Source organism: Mus musculus, chromosome 11 (assembly GCF_000001635.26).
Source record: "Mus musculus strain C57BL/6J chromosome 11, GRCm38.p6 C57BL/6J".
Lineage (NCBI taxonomy): Eukaryota > Metazoa > Chordata > Mammalia > Rodentia > Muridae > Mus > Mus musculus.
The window spans coordinates 104,576,621-104,592,471 of NC_000077.6; the positions used below are offsets into that span (position 1 = coordinate 104,576,621).

At 49.5% G+C, this 15,851-nt stretch overlaps 1 protein-coding gene across 8 annotated transcripts in view; it reads left to right on the forward strand.

Annotated features, from left to right (window-relative positions):
- Positions 1 to 10,595, forward strand: part of Myl4 (myosin, light polypeptide 4) — a 41,199-nt gene extending 30,604 nt beyond the window's left edge. For 3 of the 8 annotated variants that reach the window (XM_030245638.1, NM_010858.5, XM_030245637.1), the window contains 7 exons: positions 801 to 954; positions 3,782 to 3,809; positions 7,358 to 7,507; positions 7,819 to 7,992; positions 8,317 to 8,394; positions 9,107 to 9,151; positions 10,465 to 10,595. In XM_030245638.1, coding sequence (XP_030101498.1) covers positions 832 to 954; positions 3,782 to 3,809; positions 7,358 to 7,507; positions 7,819 to 7,992; positions 8,317 to 8,394; positions 9,107 to 9,135 — 582 coding nt within the window. In that variant the 5' untranslated portion in view covers positions 801 to 831 and the 3' untranslated portion in view covers positions 9,136 to 9,151; positions 10,465 to 10,595. Of the gene's footprint in view, positions 1 to 364; positions 548 to 660; positions 955 to 3,781; positions 3,810 to 5,373; positions 5,410 to 7,357; positions 7,508 to 7,818; positions 7,993 to 8,316; positions 8,395 to 9,106; positions 9,152 to 10,464 lie in introns of those variants that run through there. The other 5 variants (XM_030245636.1, XM_030245635.1, XM_030245634.1 and 2 more) reach the window with 4 other exon arrangements.
- The last annotated feature ends 5,256 nt before the right edge of the window (positions 10,596 to 15,851 follow it).

Below are 15,851 nucleotides of genomic sequence, written 5' to 3' on the forward strand. Positions count from 1 at the left end.
ATAGTAAGCAACAGACAGATCTTGAGTTTCCTAACCTCCAGCCTCCCAACTTGTTGCCATATCTCTGTTTCTTACCCAGATTTCCACCCTCGGCACAAATGTGCAATACTTGTTACAGAACAACTGCGGGTAGAGGGTGGATCTAGGAAGCTGAAGTCTGTGGAGTTCTTGGGATGCTTGCCCTGGACAACACAGGGCTTTGCCCTGCGGTTGGGAGAGTGGGAATAGCAGAGCCAGCTCCACCAGCTGTTGCTTCAGGGCTCCATGCCTGAACTGTTGAGCATCAGGGCAGGGCCTAGGGCTAGCTTAAAGGCTCTTGGTATAAAAGGAATGTGTAGTGGGCTGCCCCTGCTCAGGAGGGACTAAAAAAAGCCTCAACCTCCCCTGGGCTTTGTGTGAGGGTTATCAACGGCTCAAGTCGGCTCATCCCTCTCTGGCTGCTCTGGCCCCTTGGAGAGGGGCTCTTTTCCCACCCCTCTCTGGGTTTCCACCAATTGGCAGGAAAGGACCAATCTGTCCCAGAGGTGCAAGCCTTGAGATGAGTGAGGTGTGTGCATGGGGGGTGGGGGTGGGCTGGGCTGGGGTGGGGGAGGATGGATTGGTGGCTCAAACCTGGTGATAATACTGAGATGTCAGCTGCACCCGGCTGGTGTCTCTTCCTTTTATAGTCAGCAGCAGTTGCTGCTGCCCTCCCCAGCCCCTCTGTGGGGGCTCCTACCCAGAATAAAAGCAGGGGCAGGCCTTCCAGTCTCCCATCTTCTCTCTCACGAGCCACCTCTCCTCCTTTGGTTCCTTTCTAGGTCCCACCTCCACTGGAGAGCCTAAAGCAACATGCCTCCCAAGAAACCCGAGCCTAAGAAGGAGACTGCCAAGCCGGCTGCAGCCCCTGCTCCAGCTGCATCCGCAGCTCCGGAGCCCCTCAAGGACTCTGCCTTTGACCCAAAGAGTGTGAAGGTAAGTCAAACCCACCACACCGACAAGGACCATCAGGCTGAGAGATCTATTTCTCTCAGGCCAGACAGACATGAGGACCAGGGCCTGTATGCCCTAGATCATAGCCCCGAGGGCCAGCAGAACCAGTACCGAGATTGGGGTCAGAGGCTTTCTGTTTTAAAAACAGGTTGCTGCTATGTGCAAAGGGGCTCCTCTGGAAAAGCAGCTGGTGCTCTCAACCGCTGAATCATCTCCCCATCATCTCTCCATCTGAGAGGTAGAACATGCTTATGGGAACTAGACACATAGTGGGAGCCAGCAGTGTGGCTGGGAATCGGGGAGAGGGGTCGGGGGGATGCTTTTGTGTGTTGGGGTATGAGAGACTTCATTCACTAATATACTTTAGGCAAGAGAGGTAGAGAAGGCAAGAGGAACCTGAGGGCTTCTTTTTCTCTTTCCCTTCAAGGATCGGCCACACTCTAGCCTGACTGGCCAGCTCCTGGCTGGGCTTTCTCTCACTTGGTGAGGAGGCTGGGTCAGTTTTCTTCAGCCCCCCAGATTTATGCCCTGCTTCATCATAACCCCCTTTTCCCACTGCTCTGGTAGCACTCCTCTCCCTGGGGCTGGTGTGGACTGACGCAAGCGTTTTAGGCCTCCAGCAATCTGGCCCAGCTGTTGAAGGAATGAACTGGGAAGGGTTGGGCCTGGGAGGGAGGGGGTCCCGAAGCCTCTGGGGAGGAGCAGTTTGACCACTCGGCACCAGATTGGGAAAGGTCAAGTGGCTACTGGTATGAAGAGCTATTAATATCAGGTCTGGAGTGGTGCCCCACCCCCCCACCCCCGGGGATCTCAGCCTCAAGACAAGGCTGGGGTGATAAGAAATGCAGACAAGGTTCTCTGGCACATGGGCAGAGACCCTGAACCCTCTATTTGTGTGGGCCACTGTAGTCTTCTCAGGATCAGAGCCCACATAAGAAACTCCACACAATACCATGCTGAGACCCTAGTAGTCCTGCAAGGGGCTTAGCAGAATTGGCATGTCAGAGAGGTGAAGGCAGTTTTACTGCCCCACACCTGGACTTGGTTGTATGGCTCCTCTCAGGGAAACTGACAATTGTGGAATTGCTTTCTGCACTGCCGTCTCTCCTAAAAGTCAGTCGTCTGTGTTCCCAGGAGCCCCACTTGCCTTTATTTCTGATGTATCTGATTAAACACTATGCCTGGTTCCTGTTGTCTGGACAAGAGCTGCCCAGTGGCATCAAAGGAACACTTGCCCATCTCATCTCCCCCTTCCTCAATGTCCATCCTTTAAAATAGGAGGGGGGGGGGAAGAGGAGGGAGGGAGGGAGGAAGGAGGACGTCAACAGTATCCATGGGAACCATCCTTCTGTTCCCGTTCCCGTAGTCACCTAGTTCTTTTATTTATGAGATTCCTTGATTAGAGTGAGAGCAGAGGTAACCCCAAGCCCAGCGTGTCAGTGTCAGTGTCATGATGACTACGTGGTCAGGCTGTGTGCTTCTGTCCTGGTTTCTTTTACATGCCTGCTCCTGGGGCAAACAACATTGCAAAGGAGGACAATGTAACCTTTGCTTCAGAGGGTCAGCATAGTGCAGCGAGGTAGCATAGCAAGGGCTTTCCCCGCGGCGCGCAAGTCCAGGGGGTGCACTTCTTTTCCTCATTTACCCACACTTGACCAAACCACGCTTCCGCAGTTTCCTGGCTGAGCCCCTGTGGGGTCAGTTCAGGGAGAAGAGGTGGGGTGGGCATGGGATGGTGGCACATGACATGCTCCAGGGGTGACACTCACCACCACTAGGGAAGGGAGGTCCAGGGTTGAGTGGAGTGGAGGAGGACATTGAAGTGACATTGCCGAAAGCCTATTAAAATGATGCCTTGGTCATTCATTCGGCTGATTTAGAGAACTTACCACCAGGATGCTCTGTGCTCAACATTGCACAACATGTGTGTGTTGGGGGGGGGGAGGAACCCCAAATCCATCCATCCATTCATCCATTCATTTAGTACATATTATGTACCAAACACTTTAGAGATAAGTATAAAAATCTTCCGCCCCACCCCCAACCTGATTTTAATGAGAAAGGTATAGGTCAGCAGTGACAAGAGTCCAGGCACAAGGAGCTCACTTGCGGGCCTAGGAGGAGGGTGGTGTGGATAGTGGGACGGGCAGCTTCATACAGTGAGACAGACGACAGGCAGCGTCAGGCAGAAGAGCGAGTCCCAGGGCGAGCGGTGGTGAGCACCCAAAGCCAGAGGAGGTGCATCTCATCAGGGAACTAGGAACTGGGGAGACCTTGGAGGTAACAGTAAGACCAGCCTATCCATGGCAGTCTAGGATGAGAGGGATTTTCTACTGACCCAAAGGAATTGCCAGGTGGGTCACTGTAGGCTTTAGAATGACATAGATAACTTCTTTCTCTTTCCCTCTTGATGATATTTGTTTAGTTTTTTTTTTTAAGATTTGTTTATTGTATGTGTGGGAGTGTTTCGTCTGCATGTATGTGTGTGTACCATGTGTGTATCCAGTACCCCTGAAACTGGAGGTATAGATAGATGGTTGTGAGCTGCTATGTAGATGCTAGAAACTGGGCTTGGCTTCTCTTCAAGAGCAACAAATGAACTTAAGCGCTGAGCCACTGGAGTTGATAGAGCTTTGAAGGCTACATTGTTTCATAGGCAGCCAACCCGGCTCCTTCATCAGTAGACTGGTTTATGCTCAGCCCTGCGTCCTCCTCTGTTGCTAAGTGACCAGCTGGAGGAAGTGTCCAGCCTTCCCTTTGGAAGCTGTTAGCAGTCCCTGCCCTCACTCCTGTGTTTCTCTCCCTACAGATAGACTTCAGTGCTGACCAGATCGAAGGTGAGTGTGAACCACCGCACGCTCTGTTGCATTTTCCAGAGAAGGAGTAAGTGGCCCTTTTGACCATAGAAATGATTATCATCTCACCAGGCCTGTTAGGCACAGTCCTGGGCACTTTATATGGACAGAGTCACGTTATTCTTCAAACAGCCCACTGAGGTATAGTAGCTGTTACTGCTCCCATGTAGCAGGTGGCAAACCGAGGCTCAGAGGAGTTAGGTGCCCATCCTCACAGGGCCTGCAGTGGGGGATCCAGAGATTCAGGTATCTGGTTCTAGACCCTTATTCCAGTTGCACTTTCAGAGTGCTTGAGATACAGATGGTGCTCAGCAAATGCTGATTCCTCTACCACCCCATCCTGCCACCAATCTGGAAAGCCATCTGGAAAGCCATCTCTCTGTTCCTGATACAGGAAACCCTCTATAGCTTATGAGCACTCACACCTTCATGATGAAGTAAGTCTGCGACAAGTCCATCCGTCCTCGTGGTAGGGCCAGTGGTGGCTTGCAAGCACACTAGTTCTTCTGTGGTCTCCACCACCAACTCTTCTCGTTTTCTTTTTTTTTCTTTTTTTTTTTTAAAGATTTATTTATTCGTTATATGTAAGTACACTGTAGCTGTCTTCAGACACTCGAGAAGAGAGAGTCAGATCTCATTATGGATGGTTGTGAGCCATCATGTGGTTGCTGAGATTTGAACTCAGTACCTTTGGAAGAGCAGTCAGTGCTCTTAACCGCTAAGCCATCTCTCCAGCCCCCTCTTCTCATTTTCAATTGAGACAATTTCCCAATCTTATATAAAGTGTCAGTAGATGCAACTTTAGGATAAATCTCAAGGGCTGGAAGGATGGCTCAGTGGTTAGCAGTAGTGTACTGTTTTTGCAGAGGATCTGAGCTCAGTTCCCAGCAACCATGTCAGTTCACAACCACCTGTAACTTCAGCTCCTGTGCTCTCCACGCCCCCCCTCCCATGTACACATAATTAAAAATAAAATAAATCTTAAAAAAGAGAAATCTCAGGACTCTCACACATGGATGTACTTAAATAATCAGAGAGACTTTGATGTTGTTTCCATTTGGGAGACATTGACATGTGGTCTTCCTGGCCCTGGGTGAAAGGATGCCTGCGTTTACATTGTAAGATTACAGTGGCAATTGTCGGTTTCCTCTCTAAGAAGGTGTATCCGTTACACAGAGCGTGTGAACCGGCACATCGGTTTTGAAGCTGGTTTCTGTTTCTGTCGTACGTGGAGACTCACTGTCAGGCAATCGTGGTTGCTGCCATGAATTTATTTCTTAGAGCTTTCTAGTTAAACCCGTGCATCTGTATCGATGCCAAATCCACAGCACGAGCGAGGACTGGAAAACTCAGTTAATAATCAGATTCCTACATTTCCTAAGGGGATCACAGCGAGAACTGGCCAGTCCAGCCGGCTGAGTCCTATTCTCCCTGGAGGGTTTCAGGCAGGGCTTTTAAGCTGTTTGTAACCATTCATGGTGGGACTTTGGAGCCGTTTCTCTTTATGTTGGATTAGGATGGTTTCTTCTTTAATCTTCATCCCCAGTGTCTCATTTGCCTATTGGTGAAGCTGTGGCTGCTGGTGAGTGTTTTTTTTTTTTTTTTTTCCTTAAGACAGGGTCTTAAATAACCCAGCCTGGCCCAAAACTCACTTTTTAGCTGAGGCTGGCTTCAAACTTCTGACCCTCCTGCCTCCATTCCTGAGAGCTGGGATTGTAAGTACGCACTAGCACTACCGTGTCTGGTTTATGTGGTGTTGGGGACTGACCCAGGACTTCACCCTGCTGACTGAGCCACACCCTCAGCCCCAGCCAATGCTTTTCTTCTGTTACAATGGGAAGAAGGTGTTTTGGGACTCAGGAGACTTACTGTCACCAGTTCTTCCACTATGAGCCTTCAAGAAGTGGTTCAATCTCTTCTCCTTCCTCTTCCTCTTCCTTCTCCTCCTTCCAGGCACATTTTATTTACATGTGGATGCTTGTGCACTCAGGGAGACCAGAAGCTGACACCAGAGCTCTTAGAGCTGGATTTACAGGCTTTTTTTGAGCTGCCTGATGTGGGTGTTGGGATCTGAAATCTGGTTGATTGAGAGATAGAGCAGGAAGCGCTAACCATCGGGCCATATCTCCAGCCCAGAAGTGACTTCTTTAAATCTTAATTTTCTCATCTTCAAAGTGAGGGTATTTGGTTCAGTTCAGTTCAGAGATTTGTGACTATTTGGCACCTTGTCCACGTCCACCCTCTGTCTGCCCGGAGCCGGTTACCACATTCTTCTAAGCTTTGCAGTCTCTGGGTGACATGGCTCCAAGTTCCTTACACCTCCCCCCCCATAGGAACTAGCTTTCGACAATTGACTCCTCGGAGCCCTCACAGATTTGCATATTCCTCCACCATGGGGCTTTTTGTGTTAGAAGCAGCTGCAGTCCGTTGTCAGTTGTGGTTTGTGGTTGTGCACTTCTTTGTGGACAGCAAGAGGTAAGTAACTACAGTGTCACTGCCTGTTCATATTATTCTAATAAATTAATTGAACCTAAATTGATGGAGAATCAGCCAGATGTGGTGGCGAGCGTCTGTAATCCCGGCATTTGGGATTTGAGGTAGAGGCAGGAGGATCAGGAATGCCAGGTCATCCTCTGTGACAGAGCACATTGGATGCCAGCCTGGACCACGTGAGACCTTGTCTGAAGGGAACAAAAGCAAACAAACGGTTGTAGAATTGAGGCTGTTTGCAAAGAGCCCATGGATGCTTTAGTTTGGCCTTGCCCCTTAGATACCTGCTCTGTACCATTCAAGGTGTCAGTCTGTCTTTTACAGAGCTAGCCCCAGAGGCAGGAAGACACGAGAGCCACCTTGGTCTGTCACCTCTGTGAGGCACACACTTGCGATCCCACCAGCCATCCATGCAGTTGGACTTTGTGTCCGCACTTAAAGCTAAGAAGCAGAGGACCCACAGAGGTGTTGGTTTACCAAAGGCTACCAGTGGCTCTCAGTGAAGGTCTGGTGTGGTCGAACTGTGGCCCAATGTCACCTTGTCTGGCTATGGAGCTCTTTCAGCTGGAAACAGGCAGTACTGATAATAGGCCATCTCCATACCCTGCCACCTCTTGGGGACACTCACAGTGACAGGGATGATGGGAAAGCAGGAGGAAACTGAGACCCAGCCTGGCTTTCCTACTCTCCTAGGCAGAGCTGAGCTGAAAACCAGGGAAAGCCTCACGGGGCAAGGATGTTCTCACTGCTCCACGCTTTCTAGTCAGACTCACCAGGGAAGGGTGCGGGATGAGGAGAAACAGGGAAACAGTCAAAGCCTATAACTGACCGAGAGAAGAGAGCCAAAGACTAGTAGTGTTGGATAGGTCATGGCGTCCCCAGGAGGCTTTGGTTGTCAGAAGATGGGGTAGGAGCAGTTTCCAAGGACGGCCTGGAACAGTGACTGAAGGGATGTTACATCCTTTAACTACGTCACCGAGCAAATCCCAGCCACCGCCTTCTCTGGGGGCAGGGAGCTATAGCTGGGTGTCTCTCTACAGAATTCAAAGAGGCCTTTTCATTGTTTGACCGGACTCCAACGGGAGAGATGAAGATCACCTACGGGCAGTGTGGGGACGTGCTGCGGGCCCTGGGCCAGAACCCCACCAACGCAGAGGTGCTGCGCGTTTTGGGCAAACCCAAGCCTGAAGGTCAGTGTGGGGGTCAATGTCTAAATGTGATTGATTTCAGCACCCATACAGAAATGGTCTAATGACCCGGCCCAGCGCAGAATTACAATTACAATTACAAGGCGTTTGTTCTTTTCAATCCTATTGGTTTATCTCCATGACTCTGCCTGCCATTGGTGGAGCGTCTCACCCAGAAGCAGTTGGGACCTAAGCCTTGCACTGTCAGGGCTGGGAAGAGACCTCTTTCTCCCTCCCCTCTACCCGCACCCCTACCCCCACCCTGAGCATCTACTTACGTGGTGGTCTCTGTCTGCCATCATGCGCTTTGAAAGAGATGAGTTCCAAGACACTGGACTTCGAGATGTTCCTGCCCATCCTGCAACACATCTCCCGCAACAAGGAGCAGGGCACCTATGAGGACTTCGTGGAGGGGCTGCGGGTCTTTGACAAAGAAAGCAACGGCACAGTCATGGGTGCAGAGCTTCGGCATGTCCTTGCTACCCTGGGTACGTCCGCTGGGCGGGGATGAAAGCCGCATGCGAATGTCTGGATAAGAGGGGCCAAGGGCATAAGGTGGGGTGTATCTAAGGGCCCCCGCCTTTGGCAAATTCTAATCCAGGGCCTGTTTTCCAACCTTACCACTGTGCTGTGGGCAGAGGGGAGAGGCAGAGGGGAGAGGCCTCAGAGCATATCCGGAGATCCTGCCAGAGCTTTCGCTGAGGTGTGGCACTAACCATTTCAAAGACCCAGGGTGGGCTCTAAGCCTTATGAGTGCTTCAGTTCCCCCTATTTGGCCACTTGCCTTTAAGACCCCGTTCCCACACCCTCAGGAGAGAAGATGAGCGAGGCAGAGGTGGAGCAGCTGTTGTCTGGGCAGGAGGATGCCAATGGCTGCATCAACTATGAAGGTAAGGTCTTTCCTTGCTTTCTGAAGTGCCCAGGGGAAGAGCGGCGTGGGATGGGATGAGCCAGCCCAGAGGCTGCAGGATGTGTGTCTCAGATGGGTTGTGGCAGATTCTAACTGGGTGCTGTTTTCTCCATCTTGGGAGTGAGTATCTGGTATGATAGAAGAGACACTAACATGTATATTATTATTGTGCGTGTACATATGCTATGGGTGTGGGTACAGGTGCACATCCGTGTTCAGAGGTCAGAAGACAATTTTCAGAGATCAATACTTCCTTCTGCCATTGGTTCCTGGGGACTGAACTCAGGTTGTGAGGCTTTTGTGACAAGAGATTTTACCCACTGATCCATCTCATTGGCTCAGGAGAGCTCTGTGATAAACCATCCTTGTGACTTAGAACAAGTCACTTCCTATCTTTGAGCCTCAGTCTTCTCAGATGGGGAGTGGGCATGCTGACACCTTCCTTAAGGTTGTGGGGTCTGTAGTGACGATGCCGTTTATGCATTGTCTGTCTGACGTCAGCACAGAGGGGACACAGCAGAGTGTAGGGTCCCTTTGCTCTTATACCTTCTCCACCAGCCCTCCAATAAGAGAGCTGCCACCTGCAGAGAGGGTGTGGCAAGGTTGAAAGTATGGGGACAGAAGTTTAAGGAGTGGAGAGGAGGGCAGAGCTCCAGGGGGCGCTGTGGCTGATTCTCCTTCTCTTTTCCTAGCCTTTGTCAAGCACATCATGTCTGGGTAAAGCACGTTTCTCCAGGGTGAGTTCTACTTCTTCCTCAAGGTCCTTCTGGGGCTCATGGGCAGACAGTACCATGTGGCCTGGAAGTCTTGTGCCTGGGATGTGGGGCTAAGATAGGAGGGCAGCCTGGGGCTTGGGTGGGGGGTGGGGGCTCCAGCCCTCTCTCCTTAACTCTATAACCTCTTGCCCCCTGTCTTCTGCCTTCTCTGAGGTAAGGTTTCTATTGCTGTGATAAACACCATGACCGAAAGGTAACCTAGGAAGGGCAGGGTTTATTCGGCTTACAGCTCTCAGGTCCCAGGTCCCATCAGGGCTGTGGGAAGCCAGGGCAGGAACTCAGTGCAGGAAGCTGGAGGCAGGAACTGAGACAGAGGTCACAGAGGGGCACTGTGAACTGGCTTGCTCCTTGTGCTCCTCGTGGCTTTCTCAGCCTGCTTCTTACACAATTGAGGGGTGTCTCACAATTGAGAAGCCGTGTGAGTCCAATACTCCTAAGAACCGCGGTGGATCTCTCGCTTTCTCACACAGGGCCAAGCACCTGAAAGACAGTGCACTCCCTCAAGTGGACTGGACCTTCCCACATCAATCATTAATCAACAAAACAAAACAAAAAACAAAACAAAATCCTACAGATTTGCCTGATCTGATAGAGGCATTTTCTCAGCTGAGGTTCCTTTTCTCAGATAACTCAAGCTGGCATTAAAAAAAACCAAAACCGGGCTGGAGAGATGGCTCAGAGGTTAAGAGCACTGACTGCTCTTCTGAAGGTCCTGAGTTCAAATCCCAGCAACCACATGGTGGCTGACAACCACCTGTAATGAGATCTGATGCCCTCTTCTGGCACATCTGAAGACAGCTACAGTGTACTTACATATAATAAATAAATAAATCTTAAAAAAAAATCCCCTCTCCTTATGGGGGCTGGAGAGATGGCTCATCTGTTAAGAGCACTTGCTGCTCTTCCAGAGGACTCAGGTTTCATTGCCACAACTCACATAGGAGTTCACTATTGTCTCTAACTTCAGCTCCAGAGGAAAACAAAAACCAAAAACCAAAACCAAAACCCCCAAACAAACAGACAATAACAACAACAACTATCGGGCCATGTCCTGTTTTGACCTTTACTCTTAGACCCTGTTGTCTCTCCCTAGGTCTTTCGGGCCTGGGCACAGCACAGGCTCTGGGTGAGGCAAAGCCCACTCCAGGGTGAAGCCCCTGACTTATGCCTCTTTCCTTCAGCCCCTTGGTGTAGCGCCCTCGCAGTGATAGGGCTCTGATGAGGGCGTGGGATGTGGGAGCTGCACACTCTCTTCACCTGGCACTGTCTTTCAGGTGCTTGGCCCTGCGTGAGAAAGCAAGAGATCCACAGCGGCTGTTACTGTTACGGAGTATTGGACTCACATGGCTTCTCTGACCCACAACCTTCCCTGGAAATAAAGAGCCCCAGCTTGGAGTTTCATTAATCCCTCCGTTGATTTGTTTTTTGTTTTGTTTTGTTTTTTTAAACATTAATTAATGGAGTTAATTTGTGTGTGTGTGTGTGTGTGTGTGTGTGTGTGTGTGTGTGTGAGATAATGTCACCTGAGGCCTTGTATTCTTGAGAAACGATTTGGATCGTGGAGACAAAGCCAAAAGGCCGAGGATTCATCTAGAAGTAGAGGCGTCAGACACATGAGGGAGAGGCCTTTGAAGGGCAGGCAGAAGTAAGGACCACAAAGTTTCTTTTCTACCCTCCCCGCCCCTCAGGAGGTAGGAAGTGGGAAGTGACCCCCTGGGGCTGTCAGGGTCCCTCACCCAGTCTCTGCTTCTTCCTCTCCTTTCCCCTCCTGGAAATAGCTCCAGACCTGGAAACACACAGCTGTGATCCCAGTGGTGGAGAGGTGAAGGCAGGTCCGATCATCTTTAGCTACATAGTGATTTTGAGGCCAGCTTTGGCTACAAGAGATCCTGCTTTAAAAAAAAAATTAGCTCCGTGTTAGCTCCACACTTGCTTAGTCTATGTTAGGTCCCCAGCACTTTAAAACACCTAGAATACAGACTTTAGCGCAATAAGCAATTTTACAATCAACAGTGTTAAGGACAGTCACATTGTAGAGCTGGAGAGATGACTCATGGGTCAAGAGTGCTTGCTACTCTTACAGAGGACCCTGAATTTGGCTCCCAGCACCCATGTCCAGGGGTTCATATGCACTTGTATCTCTAGCTTCAGGGAGTCCAACGCCATCTTGGCCTCTGAGGACACCTTCATGCACATGTTACACACACACACACACACACACGCACACGCACACGTACACGCACACGCACCATCTTAAAAGGGGGAAAAGAAAGACTATTTACATGAAGTGGAGATGTCTCTCAATGGTAGAGCACTTGCCCAGCATGCAATGGGCTCTGGGTCCTTTCCCGGGAAGTACTTATTGGTGCCACCCACACCCCAGTCAATCAGCACTCTGTGTTTTGTGTATGTGACTTTGACTACTCTAGATAAATGAGCTCATGCAGCGATTGTCCTATCCATCCCGTGTCATCCATGTTGTAGTTTGTGTCTAAATTGCCAACCTTTTATAGCTGAGGAACACGCCACCGTGTTGTCCCAATAGAGCATGGGAGCATGGTTTTTATTTTTATTTTTTATTTTTTGCTTTTGGTCCTGGTTTCTTGATGTGGGCACATGAGGTGCTTCCTCTGAGCATGGTGCCCCTGGTACCTGAAAAACAGACCAGACTCACTACGTAGTGAGTTCCAGAATAGCCAGGGCTACATAGAAAGATCTTGTTTCATAAACAAAATCAAAGGGGAAAAATTAGATACATCTATAAAACCTCTAACAAAACAACAACAGCAAAACAATAGCCAACCCACCAGCCAAACCACACTCAAACAAAAACGGAAGTGCATTCACTGGTCTCCTTCCACTGAGGTCCAGGGCTGGTGTCATTGCTATCCTGCACACACCCTCAGGCACTGAAGTCCCTTGTATACTGTCTCCCCATGTGGGAGCTGTTCTGATGAGCTGAGGTGCTTGGTGCTTCTTGGCCATCTTGTCCACTGATGAAAAGGCTCTGGAGCTTTTCCTACTCTGTGGGAACTGCCATGGTCAGTATGTTTCCTTTGTTGTGTTGGGGACCGTCATGAAGATGGAAGAGATTCCTGTCCTTTTACCTCAATGGGGATGACTTAAGGAAGGCTCTGGCCCTGCTATGGGTTGATGGGAAGTGATGGGACACAGGGCAGTTGCTGTGAGGAAGACCCTAAAGGCCCGTCTCAGCCACCTCCGTTCAGGGTTCCATGGAGCAGTCTGCTCCAGGTCGGAAGTGCAGCTTTCTGGAAAGTCCCCTTATCAGAGGGAATGACTCGGAGGCTGTGAACAGAACCTGGCTTGGAGAATTCCCCCTCCCAAGGACGCCCCTGCCTTCTTCCCCAACTCAGTACCGAGTTCCTGATCCGGCCCACAGTCTCTGCTACCTGTGGGAAGGATTTGAGGAAAGTGGTCATTAGAGATGATGTGACCATGAAATTGGCACCTTTGAGGACAAATGCAAATTTCAGAGCGATAAACAAACAAACAAACAAACAAACAAAACAACCCACAATCAATGTCCTGAACTCTTACTGTGTGACTGTCCCTGTGCTGAGAAGATAACAGCCATTTCCAGCAGCCCAGGAGGTGGGAACTATAGTCCCCATTCAAGAACATTCAGATATAATAGTGATAGTAATGGCTGGGAACATAGCTCATTGGTCAGCTCTTGTCTACCATCTATGGCTCAGTTCCCATCATCATCATCACCACCACCACCATTATCATCAACAACAAAAATGCCCAAATATTTTTGAGTTGGTGGTAATTGTCAACTTGACACAATCTAGAATCACAGGAGAAGGTAGTCTCAATGGGGAATTATGTAATTAGGTTGGCCTGTGGGCTTGTCTGTGTATGAGGGATTATCTTGATTATATTAATTGAGGTGTGATGACCCAGCCACTGAGAGTGGTACCATTCCCTAGGCACAGAATACTGGCTTGTGTAATAGCAGAGAAAGCCAGGAGAAGCATATCACATCCACTTAGCACAACAAGAGCTGCCCCTTCCTCACTAAGGGCTCTGATCTCCCAGCCAGTTTTGGCCAGTTTTACAGTATCAGATGTGATTTTTGTTCTTGTGGAGCCAGTCTCCGATTTGCTACCATTGTGGTGGGGGTGCATCTTGCCTGACTGATCAGTAGGGCAGCAACATTAAAATTATTCTAACCCTTTGAGATACGACTCAGACTTGCCCCTTCCCTGATGCTTTCCCCACTGTTATAGATGAACACACCCCTTAAACAGAACTCTCAGCTTGTTCTCCGTAACAGAGCCACTGGGTTGAGACAGCTGAAGATGTCAGAGCTAGAGACCTTTTAGATTTCTAGGGTCGTGTAATCACCCGAAGGCAGTGTTTAGCAGCACAGTGCCACCATGTGCTTGGCGTCCTGCAAAAACCCTGGTTACTGGGTCATTTAAGGTAATGTATGTTGGTGATGGCTAGGGTGCCATGTTCAGTTCTTACCAGTAGATGGCGGAATTGCAACAGTGTGCTTCCAGCAGGAAGCCCGAGTGTGTGTCTGAGGTGCTTAGCCTGGGCTGGAAGAAACTCCAGGAGTCACTTAGCTTATCTTTGAGCCTTTAGACAAACGCAGAGCTTGTTTATTTTAAAAGGAAGCACAGCCGTTAGTTAGCCTGCAAGCTTCATCACAACGTTTGGCAATGCAGGTCACAGAGAGGACATTGTTGTGGAAATATGAATTCCTGGCATGACCCAGTTTGGCTCCTAAATCATGTTCCCACTTTGTCTTGGTTCCATAGCTTGTAAGGTAAAAAGGCAGACTGCGTCATGTTTAAAACTTTTTTCTTATGCTTAGTTAATTAATTGTGTGTATGGTGTGTGTGTCTGTGTTTAGTTGTGAGCTGTCTGATATGGATGCAGGAAACTGAACTCAGGTCCTGTGGAAGAGCAGAGGACACTCTTCACTGATGAGCTTTCTTGCTTGCCTTCTACTTCATTCATTCATTCATTCATTCATTGAGACTAGATGTCTCACTGAACCTGGAGTTCACTGATTTGGTACAACCAGCTGGAGAGTGAGCTCTAGGGACCCACTTCTCTCTCCCTCTATAGAGGGATTACAGACGATGCTGGCTAGTTTTACGTCAACTTGATACACGCTGGCATCATCAGAGAGAAGGGAGCCTCAACTGAGAAAATGTCTCCATAAGACTGAGCAAGCCTATAGGACATTTCCTTAATTAGAGATTGATGGGCCCAGCCCATTGTGGGTGGTGCTGTTCTGGGCTGGGTCCTGGGTTCTATAAGAAAGCAGCTGAACAAGCAAGGATGCACAAACAAGCCAGTAAGCAGCATCCCTCCATGGTTTCTGCATCAGCTCCTGCCTCCAGGTCCCTGCCCTCTCTGAGTTCCTCACTTCCTTCGGTGATGGACTAGGACGTGGAAGTGTGAGCCACATAGACACTTTCCTTCCCAGCTTACGGTTGGTCATAGTGCTTCATCACAGCCACACTACTCCTCACTAGGACACAGAGGTAGCTGCTGGAGGTGCTTTTGTATATGGATGCTGGGATCTGAACTCAGCTCCACAGCCTTATGTTGGATAGAAAGAATCTTGTGTATATGGGCTTTGAACCTGAAGTGGTGAGAGAGAACTCACTCGAAATAATGCACATGAGTAGATTTCTTTTCTTTTCTTTTCTTTTTTTTTTTTTTTCAAGACAGGGTTTCTCTGTATAGCCCTGGCTGTCCTGGAACTCACTTTGCAGACCAGGCTGACCTCAAACTCAGAAATCCGCCTGCCTCTGCCTCCCGAGTGCTGGGATTAAAAGTGTGTACCACCACGCCTGGCTGTTTGCCACTTTTTAACATTGAATCTGTCCGTCTATCTTTCTATATTTATTGGTTGATGAATGTGGTGTTTGTAGTTTTTTCTGTAGGTCTGTGTGTGTCTGGTGTGTGTGTGTGCGCAGGCGCACATGTGTGTGCACATGGATACAGAGACCACAGGTAGATGCCAGTTGTGCCCCACCCCCACCCCCACGCCTCCCTCTCCCTCTATTTATTTGGAGACAGGGTCTCTCAGGGAACTGGAAGCTCATTTATTTGACAAGGCTGGCTGCCCAACGAGCTTCAGGAATCTACTTGTTTCTGTATCTGCTCCTCTTCCCCCACCCCAGTCCTGTGGTTACAGGCATTGACCAGCCTATGCCAATTTTTATGTGGGGTCTGAGGATCCGAATTCAGATCCTTACCCTTGTGTGGCAGGCTCTTTACTACCCGAGCTAACCCCCAGACTTTAAGATTGTGTTTCAATCCCACTTTGAACTCAGGTGTTCTAAGGTTTTCTTTGCCAGCTCCTTGTCATAACTTGAGGTCTGTAAGGAGAGCACTTAGCTTTCCCCGTCCTGACGTATGAGAAAATGCTGTGGAACTCTTCCTTCAGCCCCGTCAGTCTCACCTGTTTCCTTATTTAATTGTTTGCAAACTACATAGCTAGAATTTCCCTGCCGAGTACCACTCATTCCTTGTGCGCAGAAACAGGAATTCTTAACCATAAAAGACTCTCGCAGGCCTCTGTGTACTCCTTTTTCCAAGAACAGGCTTTGTGCTTTGCTATCATATTTTCCGGGGGGGCGGGGGGAGGGGTCAGAGATCCATACAAGGTCAA